This window comes from Sebastes fasciatus, chromosome 21 (genome assembly GCF_043250625.1).
Source record: "Sebastes fasciatus isolate fSebFas1 chromosome 21, fSebFas1.pri, whole genome shotgun sequence".
Classification (NCBI taxonomy): Eukaryota; Metazoa; Chordata; class Actinopteri; order Perciformes; family Sebastidae; genus Sebastes; species Sebastes fasciatus.
Genome location: NC_133815.1, coordinates 14,185,799 through 14,210,924, shown reverse-complemented (window position 1 = coordinate 14,210,924; position 25,126 = coordinate 14,185,799). Strand labels below are relative to the sequence as shown.

Here is a 25,126-nt window from a genome sequence, read left to right as displayed (position 1 = left end):
ATTTCAGATTTGACCTCGTCGCCGCTGACCTTTCAAAGCGCAACCAATGACAACAGCTGCAACTGTTGTTGCCTATAAAGAAATAGTGAATGGCGTTCCTTGCGCTTTAATAACGTCACCAGGCGGCGGCAATAACGCCACCAGGTGCTCCATAACGCCCCCAGGCGTTTAAAACACATGATGTGAACAGGCGGAGGCATTTAATAAGCACCTGGTGGTGTTTAATAAGCGCCACCAGGACATGGGCAAGTTATTATTTAATTATTACGGATAAAACAATCATTTGTCTATATTTATTTGGCTTTAAAGCCACATCTAAATGAAATAAAGAGCAAAGACGTCTGTGATTTTAAAGGTTATTTATTGATAATTAAGGCACAACTGTACATCAGCAACACAGAGCTGATATTTAACACCAGTAACAGTGAAGACTCATTGGTGGCTTGTCAGTGCGGGGCAGTAGTGTAGTCGTGGTCATAGTCTGGTGGGTGAGTGGGTGCAGTTGGTGAGCGTATATATGCTCTTATCCTGGTTAATGTGATACTTGTTGATTTCCATTAATGCATTAGAATAACAAATTAATTCATATGCACCCTATTATATTTTATTAATATGAGCTTGTTTACAAAATGTGTTGACATGTGCCTTCTCAGAAAGTATTCAAGTATTGCAATTAACATTTGACTATTAATCAATACACTCTGCCAGTTATTGATGATGTCATCGTGTAACACTCAGCTGGTCTCAGTGACCTCTCCACCGCTTGTCAAATACAGACGCTTGAGTGATTAACAGAAAGCAAACAGCCCGGTTCCACTCAACGTCAGGTAAACAACATACCTAACAATCAGACACATTTCAAACCTCTTTGGTGACACACATGCAGTCAGACCATCACAGACACAAAACATATAATATAACTCCATACACTTGTTTGATCTATCTCTATGCAGAAAAATTGCATATTAAGGACACAACAAGGATTTTGTCACGTTTCCCAGAAAACGTCATCGTTAACACCCTGCTACAGCGTTTGTGCACAAGAATAAGGCCACTTCAGTTTAATGTAATGCATCCTGGTATGTCACTACCAAAACAGAAAACAACACACCTGTATTACTACATTTGCAGTGCAATCATTGTAAAGTTAATACTCTGAAAAGCCAAGAGAAACAAGTGATGGTTAGAAATTTGCGGAGAGGGAATTGTGAATGTCTCCAGTTATAACAGTATGTAACAATCCTGCAGTTTTTGACTTAAATATACTTTTTTTTCTATTCACCATAATCCTCTTTTCTCTGTCTTAGAGTTTATTTCAAGTCTTTCATTCCCTTCTAAAATCTGACCTCTCGAGATTTTCTCAGTGACAGTTTTGGCATTTGGGATGGCATTTCTGATTGTTGACGTTGCAGCGACATCCTCCGCTGGTGTCTCCAGGACCCTTGGAGAAGATCAGAATAAGAATTGTCAAACCTTTGACTTACATAAGTAAAACCGTTTTTTTAACCATTGTGTTTTGGATTTATGCCATGTTGGAGAGGCAATAAAAATATATTTGTAAGGGAAAGGGTATGACAGGGTGCCACAGGGCGATGTAGCATGTCTTGCATCACCCTCAAGGGGTTTATTTCACAACAATGACCACCTCGCTGTACATTATCCCGCTTATTACACGGCTACTTTCTTAAGAAATCAATAATTTGACACAAAAATGTTCCTCCAGAGTGCGACATCAGAACTGTGTCCATAGCAACGGTCTTTCATACATCGCTACGGTCTGCTATAAAGAAATAACAGACCGTAGAACGCAGTGATTGACCAATCAGAATCGAGTATTCAACAAAGTCGTGTTATAAAGGTTTATAAATTCCATTCCACAGATGCAGACCACCAACACAATGTGGCTCCTAAATCACAATTTAAAAATCCAAAGGGTGTAGAAAATCGGGAAGGTACATTAAGAAAGAAAGATGCCACGAGGAAAGAAAGAAAGGTGGAATTTCTTACCCTAGGTCCCCAGCGGGGTCCTCTGGTTACCCAGCAGATCTCAGTGTGACAGACGGTGCAACGCAGCCAATCACATCCATCCCGCTTTTGCACAATGATGCCACACTGAGGACAGTGCATAGCCTCCCCTGACTGCACAAGAGTCTGTTTGTGAGACAGGAAATGAGTGTTAGTTTCTGTTTGATCTATAAATACGTGGAACACAAAGCCACCTATCTATAGATAATAACACATCAGACCACTTAGACATGGATTGGCCATACCAGTGTTTCCAAAAAAAAATTCTAGCGACCCACTTTTTTTAAAAATGACAGAGAAAAGAGCAAATTTGTGTGTATATTAGCAGTCTTGACCATTTCTACTGCCATTTCTGCATCACCTTATTATTATCTTGAATAGGTAATAGGTTAAATCACAACTTTATTTTATGCATGTGTTATTGAAAACATATACACATGTTAAATACTTTATAAATGAGACCAAACAAATGCATTTATGCTGAGTTGACAGGCTCTCGTTGTTTTCCTCTCATCAGTAAATCAAACAGAATGTACGCTAGCCTTTCATATTAGATTTAATGTTATAAGTAGGTTACAATTATCTGAATAATATGAACATGCAGGCCCCCTCGTGTGGCTCAAAGGTGAACTGCAGATTTAATGTTAAATAATAGACTATGGAAGAAATTCCGCTAAATTATTTGACGACCCTAATAAAATCTCCTTCGACCCACCTGTGGGTCCCGGCCCAGTCAATCACTGGGCTATACCATTGATAAATTCAACTAATACTGTACATGTAATAGCAGTTCCAAAAACAGTGATAAACAGCTGAGAGGAGGTCTCTCTCTCCCTTTCACTGCACACACACATTGACATATAGTATATTCTGTATATATAGTGTATTACAGCTCGCCTTTAGTAGATGTGTTGTCCTCCTGGCAGCTGAGTCATTTATAGCGCGGGCTGCCATATCATCCTGGTATTGCTTACAGTTCATTCCCTCATGGATAGACTGAGGAGAGAAGATTCATAGAAACAGGGACAGAAAAAGAACGTCAGTGAAAGTCTCTGATGTATAAAGATAGAAACACTTCTGTCTTTACACAGCAGTGAGCTTGAGGGGAACAGACGGATTATAAACATGTGACTCGTATCACTTGCTTCTTTCAAATGACTTGTTATAAATAAGCTCTGACTAAGTGATTAGTACACGGTGCAGTCTTTACCCCAATTTGTAGACAAGACAATTGTCTAGAAAGACAATTTCCTAGAAACTATGAGAGTAAATGATGAAATACTGTATTATTTGTGTGTAAATACTGTTTATATATTTCATACCTTGCAAATCAGGCAGTTGTGTTTCCTGCACACGGGGCAGTGGAAGACATTGACTGTATCCTCGTACACACACCAGCCCGGACAGTCTGGGGTGGCACAGTGGTAGCTGCCCTCACATCGAGACTCTGCCACCGACAGGCCTCTCTGCAGCCAGCGCTCGTACTCCTCTGGTGGCACCAACTGTGAAGGAGAAAGGGTAAAACATGTGAAGGATTAGTTAACTCTAATAATTATACTAAGAGATTATAATCTGAGTTGGAAAGAAAATAAACGCAGGTGAACACCAATGACATATGAATTCTGAAGAGGAGGATGTTTTCCATTGCACTTTAAACACAAGCCACATATAGTACCAAACATATACATTTTGTTTGGTAAATGATGTGTATGGAAAGTTATCATTTTCAAGACAAATACTGTATGTAATGTCTAGCAGCTTGATTAGCTGGCAAGCTAGGGAGGTTGTCTAACAGTTACTGTTGCTTCATATGAAGGATGTCCACAGGGAGAGAGGTCAAAGTCTGGGCTGAAAACAAGTAGCAGAGCAGTAGCCCCAGCTACTTGGCTGGTACTGACAGTGTTGAAAGGAGCTTTTCGTGCTAAATTAAAGAGGACCTATTGTTCTTTTTACCTTTACTTTAGTGGGTTATATAGTTTTATGTGCATGTAAAAGGTCTGTAAAGTTACAAAGCACAAAGTCCACACCAAAGGGACTTACTCTCCCCCACAGAAATACTGCTCCTGAACTGCCTGAAACACCTTGCTTGAAGTCCGGCCTTTTCTTCCGTAACGTGGTGATGTCACCAAGTAACACATTTGCATAATACCTGGAAAGTAGCACATTGCATAATACTTGGGGGCAGGAGCTCAAACAGAGTGTTTCAGACAAAGAGTGAGAGAAAAATAAAGTGTTTTTGAACATTAAAGCATGTAAACATGTTCTAGAAACCCAAAATGCAAGTATGAACCTGAACAATGAGCATAATAGGTCCTCTTTAAAACATAATGTAGAGTAAGATTGATTTACATAATACTACCTACTAATACGCCAGTTAAAAAAAGGTACTCTTATGTATGAGAGTAAATACTGTATTTGTTGGTGTTACTCACAGCTCTGATCTCCCTCTCCTGCAGGGAGCAGGCACAGGAATATGTGTCGTCTCTGTAGGGACAGGCCACCTCCGGCTCCTCGCTCAGCATGATGACTGAACCTAAGCACTCTCTGGGCAGAAATACACACACAGACACAGGCTAAAGAAAAACATTTCCACTTCTTCCTCATCCCATTAGCAGAAGCAGCTTTTTTTTATCTTACCTGCAGAAACAGTGGAGACACTCCCTCAGCAGGACGCCCTCTCCAGGCCGCAGGTCCACGTAGCAGATCCTACAGTCCACAGGCTCCGGGTTAGGCAGCAGGTCCTGGCCGTCCATCATCACTAGCCGGGCAAAATTCTCCCTGCGCTCCTCTTCCCTTGCCTGGCACAAGGGGGTGGTGTTGTTGGAAGGGTTAAACCTATAAACCTTTTCCTTTAAAGGGACTATTTGTAACTTTCAGAAATGCTTCTTAACAGCGACACCTGTGGCCGTGAAATCAGCGAAAGTCAGCGTCGGGCTCGCGCTTGCTCGCTCTAAATATACCTGAACGAGCATCGCTCAAAACAGTGAGGCGACACAAGTCAGCTAAAACCACAATATCACTCTATATTTCAGCTGCTTGGCAGTAATGTTAGCTGACCAGACGAAGGTCTCTCCATGAACATGATTTAGATCTGATCCTAGTGTTGGCTTTTCCTGCCTAAGTGCAGGCTGATGCAGCGGAGCTCTGCAGCAGGTCTCCTCTGCTCTCTCCGCCCGCAGCCGGAGAGTGCAGAGGAGACACCGTCTCCTGGTCGGTAACGAGAAGCCTACGTAAATCTCTGTAGAGCTCTGTCACTTCACAAGACACGGAAAACCTCTGTTGGTCTGGAGGAGCTGCAGCAGTTATTTCTGCACAAACGTCCCCTGTGCATTCACTAGATATTCTCAGAGCTAAACTAACTCTTCTGCAGTGTGGAGTGAGCGCGCGTTCACGTCTGGAGGTGGAGCGAGCTGAGCTGTCTGAGTGAAGGAGAGCAGGCAGAGGAGGAGGGTACAGCGGCTACACGCGAACGCGCATATGCGAGCGCGCATGTGTGACGACCCGCTACATTTATGCGCGTACAAAGTTACAAATAGTCCCTTTAAGTTTTTATTATAGGGGCACAATGGCAATGCATAACATTTAAGTATTGTAGTATTGTCACAGTACAGACATGCACACACATTGTGTATAAACATTTTATTTGAATCTGTTCCACATAGTATATACAACTAACAGTGCAAAATTAACAATCAGGCTGATACATTCAATATAGTGGCAATCTCTGCTGTTTAGGAGTTCATTAAAAAGTCATCAACAGTGAGCATGATTATCCAGCTGGATGGTCAATACAAGGAAAAAGTCTTTCATAACCTTTTCACTAGAGTTTGACCAATCTACATTGCCAGGGGCTTGTACCACAAAGCCAGATTAGTGGGTTAGTCAGATGTCTTTGGGCTTCACTCAGGTTTTACGCTATCGCAAAGCTGGCTGACTTTTAACTGTGTTAGATCACCATGGCAACCTATGCTGTGAGGCTGACCTGCAGGTTAACTTCAGAGGATTAGATCAACACCTGTACATCACGTCTACAGGATCCTGACAGGGACAAACGAGTTTACAAGTAGTGAAGCCAGGGAACCCCAAGAGAATCAGACTAAGTTGAGCTTGCTTCGTGATACAGGCCCCAGGGCCAAAAAATATTTTATTTATTATAAGTTTATGTGACATAAAAATCCATCTTTTCCAGGTTTTTTAAAACTCTCATATGTTAATATCGGCTTTTAAAGTCCAATATCTGTCAGAGGCTCTACTTTTCACCAGAACAGAGTTGTCAGAATTTTCATAAAATGTGTAATCAACGGTTTTCTCTACTGTAGAATCTCATGAACATGCAAAACCACCGAAGCCTATGCCACCACCTGTTTTATATATTTGATCAAAAATAGGCTGAAATAAGCCTTAAATAGGCTTTGATGGTATCAGTGCATCTCAAATGAGCTCTTTAACCTACATTCAACTTCAGGGTAGAAATAACAGAACCATATGCTTTCAATTCAAGCACATAGATGTACAGTATAGACATACAGTAGGCTTGTGCATAATGATTTTCTCATGTGATCTAAAAGTGAGTGTCTGGTGAGTGCAACGGAATTGATGCTACAAGTTCAAACTGTCTGTAAATGACACATAAATAAAGATGGAGTGTACGTGTGCCTGTGTCTGTGGTTGTGTCCGAAATCATTCACTCATTCACTACTCCCTACTCACTATCCAGGGACTTCTATGTAGAGGACTATATACAGGAGAGTGCTCATCAGCCAAATGAAAAAAAACCTTTTGGACACTACTCTGGTCATTTTCTCGGTTAATTATGTCATTGGTGTCGCACAATTAAAACGTGCCAGATCAACGACTGCTGGTATGATGCTGCAGCGCAATGCATGATGGTATGTAGTGCTCGGTTAGTGACCATCGTTGTCCACTACTTTTCACGATGCATTGTAGGATACTTTGAGTCCAGTAATAATTCTCACTATACATTCGGACAGCACTACAAAATGGCAAACTCACTATATATAGTCCACTATATAGTGAGTAGTGAGTGATTTTGGACACAGCCTGTGTGTGTGTGCTCAGTAGTCCTGGTCCAGGTTATACAGGAGTGAGTTGTTTTGAGCCCCAGCACTCCTCAGCACCTCTCTTCTCCCTTTCTCCTTCAAAAAAACAGAGACAAAAGAGAAGAGAGTCAACCTGAGAGGGCCTGCAAATTTGAATTCAAGTGTCAACTTTGAATCAATTTCATATTTCCTTCTACTCCAATTTGGAGCCCGGTGTGGCCTTGCAGCTTTTTTTTACTAATATGTATTGTATTTTGTTCTGTTCAATTGCAACCAAATTGTAAGCCAAATTAAAAAGTATATATATGGGTGAATGAAGATGTTTATTCACACATACAGCAGGTGTATGATTGTACACGTAAGACTGTGGGTGCACGGTATGCTCGGCGGTACAGGTGTGAGAGAGTTTTTCATACCTGCTGGTACTGTCTGATGGCCTCCTTCTCCTGCTGGATCCGTCTGAGTTCCAGTGCGTCAGGTCGGTATCCCCCCGGGACGACGTAGCTCTCTGGGCGGTTTGTGCTGCAGATCTCACAGCCCGGCCGTGTCGGTTTGTTAATATAAGTGCAAGAAGGGCACGACCAACCCTAAGGCACAGAGTAGTGAGGTAAAGAGTATATTAGAGCATATTTTATCAAAACATTGACCATTCTGAACTGTATGTGAATAAAGAAACACTAATTAAACTACCATAACTGCTGTGTATTACCTGGGAGGAAGCTGTGTTGGGGGTCATTGCTTCATTGAGTTGAGGCATCTCTAGGTTGATGAGATCTCTGATTTCATTGATGTTTCCTCGCTCTGACCCACCTGAAACATTTATTGAGAAAAAAGGTACCTAATAAGGAACCAGTGGCAACATGTGCACCCATTAAGTTAATTAACGGTTTGTGCCTCTATGCACAGTCTGTTCTACTGACCTCTGTTGTTTTTTTAATCCATTAGAAATAGGTCTAAAAGAAATAACACTGCAATGTCAAATGTAATACGTCATGTTAAAAAAACAAGAATGTTACATTTATGCAAGTTTTCAACAAGAGTTTATTTCATGGCTAATCACATTTAAATTGGTCTATTCTACTTTTTCCATTACTGTGCACTGTTATATTCTTGTGTAAGTCACTACATTAAGCCCCGAGCCACACTGGATGCATGAGCAGCGCGTGACGGCTATCTTGCGTGTGGTGTCCACACCGACTGCTGCGCTGATACTGCCATCCATTTCTTTCTACATAGAGTTTGTCTTTCATAATAGCCATTCCATCAAAACTCTAGATGGAAGTGTTGAGTTAAAAATAAATATTTGTTTTTATCATGTCTGCATATAGACTGTAGTACAGTAATGTTGCTGGCATGATGTCAATATACGGTTAAAAGAACATTTTCACTGTCTATTTTTTCTGTGAGCCGCGCGGCACAAAGAAAAAATAGGCGAGACCTTGAATCTCCAGAAGAGACGCAGCTGATACACAGCCGAGCCGCTCACTGCTCTAACCTGTTAACATGGGCGCCGAAATAGAAAGCCAGGTTCCACGACGCACATGTGCTGCTCACGCGTCCTGTGTGGCCTGGTTGTAATGTACAGCTTGAGGAGCCAACATCTAGCAGAGGCAGTGATCTTTTTACATTCAATTTTGATAGAATTAAACTACTTTTGAAACAACTAAAAAGACTGTGGCGTTATAAAGTCATGCTAGGAGAGCATATTGTTCGTTTTCAATGCAAAGTTCTCAATTCAACGGGGTTGCCGTGCCGTGATATTGTCCTGGTATTGTTCCAGCATCTGAATTTTCTTACAGTATCTTGTAAAGCACTGCTCTTGTTTTGTGTTGTATAGCTGCTGAAAATAGGTCAGGTCATAAATATGTTAGAACTACAAATGGAAACATCTATAGGCTACTTATTCTACCTACTACTAAAAGAGTTTATGACTTACACTGTATTATAGTCATGGGCATTAATGGTGATGGGAAACAAATTACACTGGTAATACCATTTGTTGGGATCCAGGTGTATCAATCCTTTATTGTGTTAGTGTCTAACGCACTAAATAAGAAGGTATAATCTCATTTGAGCTCAATGAAATTGAAAAGTTAAAGTAAATCTGATCTGACACCTGTCACAAACCCACATGCTAATGCCCTCACTCACCAGTGTTGCTGCTGGCATGGAGTCTAGGAGGCAGGGTGGTGTAAGGCCTCCGGTCCAGAGACGAGGGGCCGTTTGCAGAGGTAGCAGGGAGGGTGGGAGGAGCTGGGAGAGATAGAGAGGGAGGACTGCGGAGGAGGGCGCTCTCCTGGTCCTGCTGGAGGACTTGGAGGGACAAGCGAGCGTGACGGGCTGACAGGAGGTACAAGAAGGACGTGTCACCGTGCTGACGAACCCCATACGAGGCCAGAGAGCGCTGGTCGGTGCACAGACACTGGCCAATCACCCAGCGCTGCACCCGCGGGTGAAAGCCGTACTCCAGAAACATCTGAGGTGGTAGAAGAAAGAAAGTGAGATAGAAATTTAAACCTTTTAGACAGACTAATTCTTTGTGGTTTTGGGCTATACAACTAAAATTCACTGGACATGATTCTCAATGAAGAGGAGAAGCATTCTTCAGACTAACCTGCTGTTTCAGTGCGGCGGTAGTCATATGTGGGAAAACTTTCACAGTGACACAACAGGACGAGGAAGAATCCTCAACTGCAACAGCCAAGCTGTTAGATAAAATTAAATACAAGCCATTGGCCACATTGTTTGTATAAACTGTGTCATAATCTGCTTTATAGGACATTTTAAAATATAAAATGTAACAATTATTGACCATCAGTCATGTTTTTGAAAATAGAATTAATGATGAAGATGCTCCTACTTGATTTCAGTGTTTTCATCGTCTCCGGCAGAGGGCTGAATCTTGAGTGTGGCGTGTTGTCGGGCGAGCGTGGCGGCAAAGTCCGAAGCAGACTTCATGTCACCTGCTTCTATGGCTCGGGTCAGCTCTATGCAGGTTTCCTCTACAGATGGACACACACACACGTACGTACATGCAGAAGGAAACACAGACAAGCCCACACAGGTGAACATACGGGCAAGTGTGTGCAGAGGATGTTGCCATACCTCCAAACAGCCACTAGAGGGCTAAAATGATTCAATGAATGAATGAATGAATAAAATGAGTGAAGGAATCAGTGAATTAGTTACATCACATCAATAAAAAACAGATTATTTATATTGGAAGGAAGATGTTCAGTGTACACACCTGTTCGTTGCAAGGCCAACGTGTTCTGAAGATGGAGACCATCCAGGGGACGCTGTGGACCGTTATCTTGAGGGGCAACTGCCAATGAGAAATGTTGAAAATCAGAAAGAAGTATTTAGATGAACAAATGGATAGAAAACAGAAGAAAGAAACAACAATCATCTTTCCCACGGTCTACAAAAAAAATCTCCTATTGTCTAATTGTTCTGCCTGTAGCTGTAGACTGAAATATTTAACCAGTGAAGATCGGTGAAGATCTGAACCACTTCCTGAACCAGTCACGCGGTATGTCCGGGCAGCGAGGCTTCGGACGTCATCAATGACGTCATTGGTCTAAAACGATACAAGCCTCGATACGCGCGTCACGGAAAACTTCCTGGATTACTCGACACACGCTCCGAAGCCTCAGCACAGCACGTAACATCACTACCCACTGGTCTTAACAGGGACACTTTTTTAGCAGAACAGTAACATAGTAAATGGGCCTGAGTTTGTGTTACAGCCACTGCTGCTAACTTAAATAGTCTTCCATAAGGCAGTTTTAATCATTCCACAATTACATATCATTTTTTTTCATCCTTCTTTTCTTTTGCCTTATCATTCGCGTGCATGTGAGTGAGTAAACAAGGGCGTATTATGTAAGTAAGCACAGACCAATTTATTGAAATTCCCCCTGAAGCCAAAATATGAAGCTTGGTTACAGTGGTTGAGACTGACTGTGGTGATGTTAACAAGCATTAAAGAGGGCAGTGAAAACCCCTTTTGTTAAAATAAATAAATAAGCTGCTTGATTCGTCAAGCTCAATTCGCAGAACTAAGTTCACTAAAGGGCAAATGAATTCCACCAAATCACACAAAACAGGGGTTTCCTATAACGTTGTACTGTAGGTTTGAAAAGGCTCATAGGATCCTGTGAATTATCTACATTGTCCCCACCTTTTTTGCTGTGGTTGTTATCTAAAAGAACAGCGAGTATTTGGCAAGGGCGACTGACCTCTGTGTGCTTCTCTCAATGACGACATCACCACCGTAGCCCATTCCTGGGCCTCCTGCTCACAGCGGAAGTTGAAGCTGATGCGGTCGTGTGGAGGCGCCGCCAGACTCAGCTCGTGGCACTTTGGTGACTTCACCTCATAATTTACGGTCCTCAAATCAAACTCAGCGATGGTCTGGGAAAAGAGGAAGAGAGAGCAAGAATGAGAGGAGATGAGGTAGGAAAAATTGGGGAAGGTAAATGAATCATAGGTTACGTTATGCCAAAATGGCAACTATGTGCGTGACTGCATGTGTGCACTTGGTTTAGAAAAAACATGATTTTAACATTCCCTTAACAAATTTAAATATGGATGCACTGCTATAGTAATGCCAGAATGCCAAAGTAGAGAGGCCATCACTCAACAGAGGAGGAGGCCTAAGGCATCACCTGTCTGTAACAATTATAACATTTGTTGAAGAAGATGCAATTAATGAAAGACAATAAAGGCTTTGTATGGAACTTTCCTGCTGAACTTCCTCTAAAGGATGGATGATTGCAGACACAGTGGCCTAAACCCTTGTCCTCTCTGCAAGTGATTTCTAACCTGAGGGTCAGGAGCCCTCCAAAGTATGAGGGGTCTCTAGACAATTAATAGGGTTATAAAGAATAAAAAGCAGTTATGCTAAACCAAAGTGTAGTATCTTCTGATTTTTCCACTATTCTTATCTTATTTCCTGTGTAATACTGGACAGTTTGATCTCTTCAGGCCTGTAAGAAACCTATAATGAGAGGTTGTGAGTGAACATTGCTTTACAGAGTCCAGAGCAGTGCTGAATTACCAACTGGGCAAACTGCCCATCGCCCCTGACCTTCATGGGGCCTAAAGGCTCCAAGTTCACAGTGTGGTAATGACTTTGAGGTTATTGCAAGTTACTTTGATAATATGTACCAAATAAAAGCATGTGTATGCATCCAATTTTGAGGCCCTGTCTAATAAAGGTAAAATTAATATTGTATTGTTTCAGTTGATATTATGCTTACATGTTGCATATTCCTAAATAAACATGTGCTGCAACAAATAAACAAAATAATCTGGACCCGCTAACAAGCCAGTAAGTTTGGAAAACACTGCTCTAGGTGGTCCCTATCAGTGGTGGAAGAAGTACCCAGATATTTTACTTAAATAAAAGTAGCTATACCACAGTGTAAAAAATACTCTGTGCCAAGTAAAAGTCCTGCATTCAAAAACTTACTCAGGTAAAAGCACAAAAGTGTTGTCATCAAAATATACTAAAAGTAATAAAAGTATTTTTATTCAGAATAATATTATATCACTGGATTATAATTATTGGTGCGTTTATGTGTTCACTTTAATGTTGCAGCTGGTAAAGGTGGAGCTCATTTGAATTACTTTATATAATGCTAGGTACTTTAATCGATAGTGATATAAACTCGGGAAAAAAAGTTTGGAAACTTGTGTTCTGTAGATTATTTCTCTGTTGTTACAATGCTAATTGGCATTGTATTTTACATGGTTGGAAAAGCCTGTTTATTTACCTTCACAGTGATGTTCAACTTGTAAGGATCATGCATTTGTGGGATGAGCAGTAAAATACAATGCACATTAGCATTGTAACAACAGAGAAATAATCAACCAAAAACAAATTTCTTTCAATTTCTGTCATTTTTTCCCCCGAGTTTATCATCATTTATTAGTTGATTTATATTTTGTATTATTAATCTGGATCGACAAAAGTAACTAAAGCTGTCAGATAAATGTAGTGGAGTGAAATGTACAATATTCCCCTCTGGGATGTAGTGGAGTAAAAGTATAAAGTAGCATAAAATGGAAAACAAGTAACTCGAAATTTTACTCAAGTACAGTACTTGAGTAAAATTATGCAAGCAAATCCTTGCATAATAAGTGTTCTTGTGGACATCATTTTAATTAAACTGGCGTGTTCCCCCACTCAATAACCGCATCACAACAAGCACCAACACTACTACTACTACTGCTGCTGCAGCCACAGTGTGAACTCACCACACTCCGGCCAGTCCCGCTGCTGTCCTGCAGCGACAGCCGGAATTCCCCAGATTTCCCCGGGTCCATGCCGAGCTGAAGGCGCAGTGACTCATCACCTGCTCCAGGAAGACACAGCGGCCGAATACCAGAATGGCACACCGACACCCGAACCGACATGAGGACGGTTTGGCAGCCGAGTTGTGCTGCCTGCGAGGCCCCATAGTGACTGGCTGGGAGGAGGGCGGCGGCGGCGGCGGACTGGTCCGGTGTGTAGCCGGGACTGGTGTGAGTCCAACCGCCTGAGCTCAGCGACATCCTGCCAACAGACTCATGTAGAAAACACACCGGTGGGTTGTTTACCTCCTGTTGTCACTGAGTATCCTTCCACGGTATTTTGTTACATTGTATCAAGTTCGCTGGATGTTTACTGGCCACACGCTGACAACAGGAAGCAAGTGCGTTCGATTCTGGAACTGTGTTTGTAGGGACTTCCAAAAAAAGTGTTACATTAGCTCCAGCTAGAGGTTTCACTTCTCTCTCTTCTTCCGTTTTACCTTAAAAACGTCCTTTCAGGCAGGTTTCTTTTTTGGCTGCGAAGCTATGCTATAACAGTACTCTTCTTCGGCATATCCCATTAGCTTTTTCTTACATCAAGGTTATTGACAATAGTTTGACACACTGGTAAGTAACGCTGAGTGTGTTGTTGTTGATGCGTATGCTTTCATTTCAGTATTGCGCATGCGCTGCTTGTGGGCTGTTTTCTTCTTCTTCTTCTCGAGTTTTAAAGGCAGCTTGCATCCTAGTGTTGCTTTACTGCTACCTTCTGGAGGTACTTAACTCCTACAGTGTCCGGTTTGTTATTTTTTTTATTATATTACTTTTATTCAAAATTATAAACAGAAATATCTTTTATTTTATTATAAATATTTTATTTTTTTATTATATATTTTATATATATATATTATGGCATGCCTTTCAAGAAATTATTATATATAATGTGAAATTTGAGAATATTTAATGAAATCCTGAATATATGGAATGCAATGTGAGAATATGGAATGAAACTCTGAATATATTGAATGAACCCTGAATATATGGAATTAAATCCTGAATATATATATTTCACGCAACTAAAAAGCGTTTTCTTCGATTACTGGTATCCTACCTGACAATGTTAACAAAGACCGGTTGGATGCTACTCTATGTGTCATTCAGATTATTCTACTGTGTCCTATTCTTAATCTAGTCACTATTACCTCCTCTTTTCTATTTCCTTTTTTCTCTCACAATACCTACTCTACTTAGAATTGAATGTAAATGTCTTCCCCTTATCTCCTGATCCCAGTGTTGTTGCCACTCTTATTGATTTTCTTCCATACAATGTCTTTTCCCTCTGACTTTAATACAGATGTCTATGTTTTCTTTTTAACAACTTGTTTGGCTAGTTTGGCTTTTATTACTCTTGAATGTGTTGCCATTATTTCGAATAGATGCACCTGATTTAAGACTGAACAGAGCAGAGACTGAGTCACTACAGACTAGAACTTTGTTTAGTTTAATTTGTTCAATCAATTCTAAAGTCATCAAAATGGTGTACAACTCAACAGTGTAGCCTACACACTTAAGACATTTGTTTAAACTCTGTGGCAAGGAACTGCAACTACAGAACCTGTGTTTCCTGTTATTGCATCTTTTGATCCACCAGTAAAAACCTGCATATAGTCTGTACATTTACATTCACTCTAACTTTAAAACGTACTAAATCTGAAATTGTATTTCTAGGATCTGTTCTCTCCGTGAACACTGAGACACTCCTGTCTCAGCTTGCAGAGCACACTCAGGTCAAGTTCTTACTGATCCTATTTATGATCTAAGAGCCCGTGCCAGGATCACATATAATCCTCCAACTATTTTGATGCAGATCCATAAACTACACTCATAATAATCTAACCTTGAACTAATTAGAGCTACATACATATTTCAAGGATGCAATATCGGCTCCCCAGTCCTACCCTACGAGGCATCTCATCACACACAACTTTTTTTACACTTATGCACAATATTAAATGTTATATTTTCAAGGTATTCTCTCCATGATAATTTCTCCCTCTTTTCCACAAAGGCCCATCATCTGCAAATAACACTATTCTCTTGTCTGAGGATACATTTTCATGATGATACATTTTCCATACGACAGATGAGCTCCTCTGTTAGCAGACTTGTTGTTAATATTTAAGTTTTAGGGAGATATACTGTTTCTCAGGTGAGTTTTAAGCCTGTGTTTTCAATGTAGTGCAGTAGAAACCATTTGGTATTATATACACAATGTGTGTACATATTTAACCACAAAGGGGCAGCAAAGCATCCCATATAAAACGTTATAAGTCTTCCTTCCCTCCGTCATAATAATTCTGCTGAAATCTGTTTGTTGGCATCTTTAAAATGACATTAAAAGCATTTAAGCAGCTAGTAAATATGATGTATTTAATCCTGCAGAATAAAGCAATTTAAATCCGTCCCCCCTCAACCTGCAACAGTAAAAAGCATCTTACATTTGAATGTATCAATAATTATAACCCAGTAGTATAATAGTATATGAATGGGGTCCTTCTGTATAGTGAGTACATATTAGGGTCATTCAATATCATAAACATAGAATAGATCTTTTTCAGAAGCAGATAATTTGACAGTAGAGAAATCACAGGTCTTACTGATAACATTAACGATGGGTTCATTCTATTCAGGCGTCCATCATAAGTGAGCCAGCTATCACAATAAAACCAAAGCATGCTTAATGGAATTCAGCCTTCATTGATTTTATTATTGTGACCTACTGTGACATATCAAATTGTCTTCTTTTAAATGTTGTTTTCAATCTCTCCATCATTGCTGTGTAGTGATTTTAAAGATGCAGAGACTGTACAGACATTATAAATCAGATGAGGTTAATTCCATCCTGGTGAGACCCAAACGACCCAGGTGGGACTTGAACCCACAATCCCCAGCTCCGGAGGCTGGTGCCTTATCCATTAGGCCACTGAGCCACTATAACTTGGATTGCCCTTTTAACTTTAAAGAGGACCTATTATGCTTATTTTCAGGCGCATACTTGTATTTGGGGTTTCTACTAGAACATGTTTACATGATTTGATATTCAAAAAAACGCTTTACTTTTCTCATACCAGCTGTGCTGCAGCACCCCTTTAACCCTCTGTATGAAACGCTATGTTTGAGCTCCTGCCCCACCCCATCTCAAAAAGCCCAGTCTGCTCCGATTGGTCAGCTGGCCCACTCTGTTGTGATTGGTCAACTGAACCAAACTCTTTGGACCCCGCTCCAGCTCCACTCGTACTAGCTTTGTTTGAGGGCGCGCCAAACGTAGCCGTTTTACAAATGTGTTACTTGGTGACATCACCATGTTACAGAAGAAAAGGCGGGACTTCAAGCAACCCGTTTCAGGCAGTTCAGGAGCAGTGTTTCTGTGGGGGACAGTAACTCCCTTTGTAACTTTGCAGACCTTTTACTAATGTTCTGAATGAAATCCTACACCAACAGGAAAGAAATTTCCCTGCTGACCACTAACTTCCCTTTTGAAGCCTTTTTTAAGAAAGAGGGTCAACCAAACATGGTCAATGAATGTCCCGGCCCACGCACTCTGTGGGTCCCGATTTATTGAGGCAGTTAACATAATATACTGTAGCACGTATAAGGGGAATGATTTAGACTCCAAAGCTTTGTCAGTTCAAGCTGTTAATCATTCTGCAAGCAGGGATTTCTCAATCAATACCACATTCCTTAGGGCCCCACAATATCTGAACTTTGAACTTTGAATGAATTCTATGAATGAAACACCTTTACTTAGTTTCTCTTTATAGATACATAGAACAGGATCCTGCGAAAATGTTCATTCTCAAAGTGTAATGAAGCAGGGAAGTGCCAGATGCACACCACATGCTGTGACTTGACCGTTGATCCTCTATACCTCCATTCACAGAAACACCAATATCACAGGCGGGATGAAGCCATTCAATCAGGTGCTGATGAGACCGTGATGTCATAGTGTCACGTCAGAGGCGGCATTATGATACAAAAGAACAAATCTTGAGCGGGGAAAATGTTGAACTAAGCGGTGTATTTTTATTTTTATTTTTGAATGAAATATGGTGATTTAGTGAATTTAGAGCAGTGATGATTCAAGGAACATAAAAATAGGTTTAGTTTGACAGTCTAAATCTGTTAATGAGTAGCATCACCAAGACCACATTTCACCCACAAAACAAGGATGACCAAACCTTTCACACCTGCATGCATACAGAAGAAGCAACAAATCATTTGCAGTGTTTTCAAATAAAGGCTCCGTATCATAAAATCGAATTAGCTTCATTAGTTGAGGATTCTTCCACATATTGTGGTGTGATTACACATCCGCAGGTAGTTTTCTTCTCATTATTGCAGCTTGTGTCTGCATCATACCATCTGATCTCAGTCCATGACTAAATCTGAGCCGCCCTAATATGTGGACGAGAGCCAAAGTGCTGCCCTGGGTGTACGCGTGCATATACTCACATGGTCACACACATACACCCTTTACCGTCACATGCTACGCAGGACGATGATATCATCCTGATATTCTTTAGTACAGTTTTAGATGATTATGTTGTACACAGGAAAAGTTAATTTCAACTAGGTCATAATGAATCACCCACTTAAAGGAACAGTGTGTAACATATCGGGGGATCTATTAGCAGATATGGAATAAAATATTCATAACTATGTTTTCATAGTGTGTAATCACCAGAAACTAGGAATTGTTGTGTTTTCGTTAGCTTGGAATGAGCCCTTCATATCTACATAGGGAGCTGGTCCTCTTCATGGAGACCGCTATGTTGTTCCGCCATGTTCCGACAGTAGCCCAGAACGGGAAAACCAAACACTGACTCTGGAGAGTCTTTCTGCAAAACTGTAGTAATGTGAGCCGCAGAGTGCAAAACCGAGGTACCGCCAGACGCCGTCTGACTTCCGTTGCTCCCTAAAGTAGTTATTATGGTAAGGATGACCTCTAAGTGAGGCGAACAGCATTACCACGGTTTTGCACTCGCCGGCTCACGTTACCGCAGTCTTGGAAAGGGAGGAGTGAGTGGAGGGGTACTCCGCTGGTTGCAATCTGCAACCACACCACTAGATGCCACCAAATCCCACACACTGTACCTTTAAAAAACACATTGTATGGAAATTGACATCACACACTCATATTTTGTGATCTAAAATCCTGCATGTTACCTTTAAATTGAATTGAATCTGTTGATTATTTTTTCACTTAATCAATTGGTCAATAAAATGTTAGAAAACAGTGAAAAATTCTGTGATGTCTTCAGACTGCTTGTTTTGTCTGATAGCCTCTCCAAAACTCATAAATATTCAATTAACTATCATAAAAGACAAGCAGCACATTTTCAAACTTGAGATGTTGGAACCAGCGAATGTTTGCCATTTAAATGACTAACCAATTATCAAAAGTATTGCTTTTTTCAATTGATTAATTGACCAATAATTTTAGCTCTAAATCTACTACAGAATCCATTGACTTAGTTTTGCAAATAAGCATGTATTCCTTTATAAGTTACAAAAAAACGCCACAAAAATTGTAGTCTTAAGGTTTCATTTTGAGAAGCGCTGTCACATAGTATCGTGACCTTTACAGACATCGTTTTAGGCCCTGAGGCAATTTTACACCTGAATACATTCTCCTCACCTTGGCCTCTCACTTGCGATTCATCACTGTCACCTCTCAGCACCTACAGTTCATTTAAAACTCTCACTCCTTCCTCAATCAGTTTGATACTGTGTCTTTTGCTGTCACTGATTTAAAATAGTATTTTTCCAGCTGAAACTCTACAGCTCTAATCTGGTATTTCAATATCAGACATTGTTTTAATGTCTTAAAAGAGTGACAGTAGGTGCGGTTATAATCTTTGGAGATGATTATTATTAAGAAAGTTCCAAAAGCCTATAGTTTCTGGCGACAAAAATACACAGAGGTTTTTGCAATAGCAGATTGTGTTCTGCTTTGTCCCCCTGTAATGAAGCTGATCAATGAAAGACTCATCAAAAAACACCCACCACAGCTCTGAGCCACAGTCTGACAGACCCACTCACGGTGGTGGGTTTCCCCATGTTCACTAATTTAAAAGTTGCCCACATGTCACTGACTCCCTGATGGACTGCTCTGCTGCGTGACAGACATCAGGAAAAGCTCCAAACCCAAACCTCCTTTCTCAAAGAGATGAGGGGGTTTGAAGAGTGGGAGGAGGGGAGAGGAGAGGGGAGGGGAGGAGGTGATGCATCCTGTAGTCTGGAATTCACTGTGTGTGACTGACGCTCTTGATTCATCATCCAGCAACCACATGAGCATGCATGGATTATAAAAGCTGGAGCACACCTGCTCATGCAATAACGACTTCAGACCTCTGCCAACTGACCTCAGCCTGTTTACCAAAGTTCAGGGTAAGGAGCTGCTCTTTGGGCTGCTTTACTTTATAGATCTTATTTGCTTTTATTTCTCATTTATTTCTATTTTACAGCCTGACAGATTCACTGTATTACATGCAATAGATTGAGGATACCAGTATGTTATGCTGTATTTAGGCAATTATTTTTTTGAGAGATACCACAGGGTTTTGAGTTAACAATTTTAACACATCTCTAATGGGGTGCACATATAATATGATATTGATAGACTGGAGTTTATAATATATATAATATATATAATATTATTGTCTGATGTTCTGTTTTAACAGTTACCATATCTTTTACTTTATTTATCTGCTTTTATTGTCTTGTGAAGCACTTTGTCACATCTGTTTTGAGAAGTGCTATATTATTATTATTATTATTATTATAGTTACCATAGTGTTTTTAAATCATGGTAAATTCTGTGTATCATAAACTATATGAGCTTTTTGAGCTTAGTAATGAGGTTTAAATTACTTTTTTTTAAATTTCTCATCTCTTATAAATAATCTCTTACCATGTTCTTATCAGTTTTTCTATAACATTCAATTTTTTAATGATATTACCTGAGTTAAAGATATTTTTGATGTCTAATTGTATGAGTTCTTTCACTAGTCTTTCTGTTTTCAGTGTCCTTAAAGTGTGAGTGCTACTTTACTGACCAGAGTCCCTCCGTCCTCTCCATAGTGCCTTGAGCGACTCCGCAGCATGCTGCCCGGTAGAGCGGCTGATGTCCGGCACTGCGTCCTGACGAGCCGCTGCCTGCTGCCCGGAGCTCTGGCGCTCCTCCTCCTCCTCTCCTGCAGCCTCAGCAGCGCTCACAGCACCACGGTGGAGCACGACTTCCACATCGTTCACAATGTCGACAACAGAAGTAAGATTTTTTGTTTTTTGTTTTTTTTATAACCTGCAGACTTTGTTGAAGCAAGTTAAGAGAGATTTAAGAGAGGACAGACAGACAGACAGAACGATGGTAAATGTATCATATTCCTATACAGTATGTTTAATGTCTGTTTTTGGCTCTTAGTGGTGAGTTCAGTGACCATAGGGATTTATTGTAAGAAATATCCTTCTCTACTATCCTTCTTTACAACTGTTTAATATTAGATTTTACTTCTATAAATTAATTATATTGTAGGCTGCAGTTTGAAAAACCTCTCAGAGTTGCTGCATTTCTTTATTGCTGTTTGTTTTGAAAGAAGAGATGCTCAACACTTCTTATTTAGCTCAAAATGAGGAATATCCTCATCCACTAATTTGTGATGCACTCTAAAATCTACTAAGTGTATTATTTTGGCACAATTTATTGTACAAAAACAGCATGATATTGCTGTATTCATTGGTAGGCTATTATGTAGTGGTTCCATTTAAATGTGTAAAAGTATATTTTGAGGTTGAGGAGTGAATGTTTTATGAGGCTACTATATTATTTTCTGTATGCTACAGCTGCAACGATTTGTTGTTAAATGAATCGCCAACTATTTTGATAATCGATTAATCGGTTTGAGAATTTTTTTTTAAGAGAAAAAAGTCTAAATCCTCTGATTCCAGTTTCTTAAATGTAAATATTTTTTTGGTTTATTTACTCCTCTATGACAGTAAACTGAATATCTTTGAGTTACGGACAAAACCATAATAATTTTGGCTTTTGGGAAACACACAGACATTTTTCACCATTTTCCGACATTTTATAGACTAAACAAGTAATCGATTAATTGAGAAAAGAATCGACAGAAGAATCGACAATGAAAATAATACAATGCACAGTACAATAATACTACAATAATGCTACAATAATACACAGTAGATTTATCTATTTTTATTTGTACTTATGTCACAATGACTTTAAATTAATTTCCTGAAGTCCCTGAACGCATCAAATCAGTTTAGGAAATCATTTTGTTCACAGACAACAATGAGCCTATATAAACACTAAAAAAGAAACTAAAGACTGAGAGTCTGATTGTATGGACCATTTTTTTTTAGGTTTCCTATGACAATTAGAATTCTGTTTTGTTTTTTAGGGACTACAAAATGAACTCATTGTGTTAAACCATAAAAAAAAAACAGACTGTTTTCTGGCAGTAGCCTGTGTTTTGATCATAGCCAGCACTGTGTTTTGATATTACTATAGTTGTTTCCAGGATTGAAAGAGACTTTTTAGTGCTCACCAGCGTTTCCCCAAAAGTGAATTCTGCTCTCAAACAGAGCTGTTAATATTGTACACATAATTATCTCCATCTGTCACTGATGTACTTTGTGTGGTATCCAGGTCCAGAGATAGACCCATTCTGGTACGTGGGGCGTGGGGTGAGACCCATCGGGCGCTTTGGGAAGAGGCACAGCAGCGTGGAGGCTCTGGGCAGCGGGGGGATTCAGCCTGTCCTCAGGACGTTAGGGCTGGTGCTCAACAGCCTCAGAAACAAGGAGGACCTCGAGAAAGTGCTGGATGGGGAAGACAGGGATTGGTTACCATGACAGCGAGTCCTCCTCCCTTCATCTACAAACTCAGAGTGTCTTCATTTTTTATCTTGATTGAGGTTATATTGCTCTAGCTCTTAACTGTATTTCTCTCTGGTGTCTGTTATGAGGCCTTGGTTGACAGGATCCTTGATATCTGTACATAAAAATGCATTCTATATTGATTAATAAACCATGTTGTGATTATATCGGTTTGTCACGTAGCCTTTCTGGTGCACAACAAACATTTTCTTTCAAAAGAGAAAGCTTTTTAAGTTTGCAAATTTTATTCATTTCATAATACATTTTTGTCTCGGAGTACTGTGGCACATAGAGAATCTGTCTTTTTTGCTTGTTAATATTTTCCCCAACATGTCATATGGATTGCAACAAACGATTGCACGTAAAATTGAATGTTCCGCCTGTGGAGCTGTGCACAGTGAACCTCATCGTATAGTCATTCACACTGGATTTAAACAGGAACGAAAGTGAGATCTGTTTTTTAGCTCTGTTACAGTAGTAAACTAGACTTCCTGTGTGAATCCAGCCCTACAAGTCATGACAATTATACACAATCTCTTGCACACAACACTGAAAGATTGGTCAACTATGATTGGGCAATACACATATTATTCTATATCATATCCATCTTTTCACACATATACATATATTAATAAATTCTGTGATGATATAATATATTTCTTTTACATTAGAAAAATACAGGACACTGATGATTGGACCCTTGTGGCTGTGCTTCTCATGGGGAATTTTTACATTAATTTTTGATAAAACCAGAAACATGCTTTTATACATCAACACCTCTGGAGAACAAGATTGACAAAAAGTACAGGATCAATGTGCAAAAACCCGAGATGTGAAAAGCTGGGATGGAAAGGTCACTAATAGAAGGGGCAGAGCATTCATACAGAAGATCATCACACCTTTTAGTTCAAGCAGTCCATCCGAAAATCCATCTCTGCTCTTGACAACCGTATGCATGGCTAACTGAGATTCTGACTAATGTCACAGAGTAAAGAAAAATAACCTAAAAATGAAAGGCAGTATTCTCAAATCTAGTGTTTAAGGAGTACAAATACAGCATGAGTCGTACTAGCCGCTCCAAAAATGCCTGTTGCCACGCGTTTTTTTGTAACATTTACCATCGTCATTACTGGCAGAATATCAAATGGTAAATGCAGGCGTACACTGAAAGCACTTTGAGTCATCACACATGAGAGAGTCTGATAGGACTGGCTGAGGAGGGCTCCTTTGAGGAGAGAATAAAGCCTTTAATTTGCAATATTTCAGTGGTATTGCATAAAAATGTTCAGTAAGTACAAAAATAAATTGCTCGTAACAAAATCATGGTTTCATGGCATATTTGTTATATAGCCCGTCAGACTTCGTTATGTAAAAATCTTTTCTGAATACAACACAAAAGTTCGGACATGACCCCAGCGAAGGGGAAACATGAAAATACCTTTTTGTTCAAATAAAAAGGCCACGACGTTCGAAAGTAAACGAAGAAAATGACGAGAGGAAGAAAATGACTTTGGGTTTAAAGAATACTGCATGGGGGAAGGCTGTCAGACCAAACCTCAATGTCAAACCTTTAAGGAAACTTCTGTCGAGCTGAGTTTGTCTGACATTCAGACATTATTCAAACCTTATTTTGACTCGTTTCAATGTAAAAGCCCACAGCTTCCACATTAAGGCTGTAGTGTGTGTGTCTACTGAGCATTATTTTCATTTTCTAAATAAATTGGAGAGCACTTCCCCAGTAGATTTTTACAGTTAGCATTTAATTAAGGGATAGTTGGACAATATGGGAAAAGCGCTTTGTCAGTTTCTAGCTGAGAGTTAGATGAGAACACTGATGCCACTCTTGTGTCTGTAGACTAGATATGAAGCTACTGCCAGCTAGCTTAGCTTAGCTTAAAGACTGAAATAAGGGGGAGAACAACAGACTGTAATAAAGATGGATGATATAACAGCTCCCCAAAAATGAAGCCAAAACATCTTGATCGCCCCCTGGTGGCTGGCTGCAGTAAAGGTCATAAATCCCGCCCCTCCATGTTAGCGGACATATGCCAAACTAAAAAGTCCAAGTACACGTCAAATACATTTTTCCCTAAAGATGGTTTCTGTCATTTTAGTTCTTATCACGCTGATGTGTGTTCAAGGGTTCTTTTTTTCTGATAAGTTTGGTTTTAATTAGTTATTTGATGCTATAAAAACGGGGTGTGATGTCATGATTGACGGCTGCTCTGAGCGAAGTAGTAGCGCAGCCGGAGGCTCGGAAATTGTACGAGAGAGGAGATGTAGGCTCATTTTAACTTTCCATGACCGTCACGAGTCTGTGTAATAACACGTGTCAATTTGATCATAAATGTAGTTATAGAGATATTATGGTTATATTTTGTATATTTCTAGCCAAAACAGCTACCGTGGTGCTAACATAGCAGCTAGGTGGCTCACGCTAACAAGCTGAGGCCGTGCTTGGCTTGATACCGCGCAGACTCTGGCTCCAAATGATCTCAATCTCAACATGGCCGCTCCTGTATCTGGGATATTTTGGCTTCACTTCTGTACAGTGGGTGAAAAAGTAGACGCGCCGTCCATCTTTATATACAGTCTATAGGGGAAACAGTTAGCCTGGCTGTCTGAAGGTATCAATATCTGCCTTTTTGTAAAGCTTAAACACAACAATATGTTAATCAATGAGCTTTAGAAGTGCTGCTAGGCTAATATTTTACCTTTTTGAACAGAGCTGTTTCCAGTCTTTATGCTAAGCTAAGCTAACAGGCCACATATTTCCTGTACAG

The 25,126-nt window shown here is 40.1% G+C and overlaps 2 protein-coding genes and 1 non-coding gene across 4 annotated transcripts; 1 reads left to right on the top strand and 2 right to left on the bottom strand.

Annotated features, from left to right (window-relative positions):
• Positions 1-344: 344 nt before the first annotated feature.
• Positions 345-14,069, bottom strand: shrprbck1r (sharpin and rbck1 related). 2 transcript variants are annotated; one of them, XM_074621298.1, is made up of 14 exons: positions 13,350-14,069; positions 11,327-11,501; positions 10,333-10,410; positions 9,946-10,087; positions 9,700-9,790; positions 9,237-9,561; positions 7,795-7,895; positions 7,502-7,672; positions 4,663-4,823; positions 4,458-4,569; positions 3,348-3,527; positions 2,923-3,021; positions 2,008-2,151; positions 345-1,441 (listed from the first exon to the last, which is right to left on the bottom strand). In XM_074621298.1, exons 1-14 carry the CDS (start codon positions 13,644-13,646, stop codon positions 1,361-1,363), a joined length of 2,157 nt encoding a protein of 718 aa, XP_074477399.1. In that variant the 5' UTR covers positions 13,647-14,069; the 3' UTR covers positions 345-1,360. The 2 variants fall into 2 exon arrangements, with proteins under 2 accessions (XP_074477399.1, XP_074477400.1); XM_074621299.1 differs by having other exon boundaries at positions 9,946-10,211; positions 13,350-14,048.
• Positions 14,070-16,302: 2,233 nt separating this feature from the next.
• Positions 16,303-16,375, bottom strand: trnar-ccg (transfer RNA arginine (anticodon CCG)). The gene has a single exon. It is a non-coding gene; the product is annotated as a tRNA-Arg (tRNA).
• Positions 16,376-19,685: 3,310 nt separating this feature from the next.
• On the top strand, positions 19,686-22,510 carry prlh2 (prolactin releasing hormone 2). Its single transcript, XM_074621505.1, has 3 exons — positions 19,686-19,835; positions 20,529-20,715; positions 22,114-22,510. The coding sequence occupies exons 1-3, from the start codon at positions 19,746-19,748 to the stop codon at positions 22,317-22,319; spliced, it is 483 nt and encodes a 160-aa protein (XP_074477606.1). The 5' UTR covers positions 19,686-19,745; the 3' UTR covers positions 22,320-22,510.
• Positions 22,511-25,126: the final 2,616 nt, after the last annotated feature.

Coding starts and splice junctions, on each gene's coding strand:
- shrprbck1r (XM_074621298.1), bottom strand. CDS start 13,646: ATGTCGCTGAGCTCAGGCGGTTGGACTCACACCAGTCCCGGCTACACA. Junction 11,502..13,349: donor GCGGGACTGGCCGGAGTGTG/GTGAGTTCACAC, acceptor CTCTTTTCCCAG/ACCATCGCTGAGTTTGATTT. Junction 2,152..2,922: donor GGACAACACATCTACTAAAG/GCGAGCTGTAAT, acceptor TCTCACAAACAG/ACTCTTGTGCAGTCAGGGGA.
- prlh2 (XM_074621505.1), top strand. CDS start 19,746: ATGGATTATAAAAGCTGGAGCACACCTGCTCATGCAATAACGACTTCA. Junction 19,836..20,528: donor CCTGTTTACCAAAGTTCAGG/GTAAGGAGCTGC, acceptor TCCTCTCCATAG/TGCCTTGAGCGACTCCGCAG. Junction 20,716..22,113: donor TCACAATGTCGACAACAGAA/GTAAGATTTTTT, acceptor TGTGGTATCCAG/GTCCAGAGATAGACCCATTC.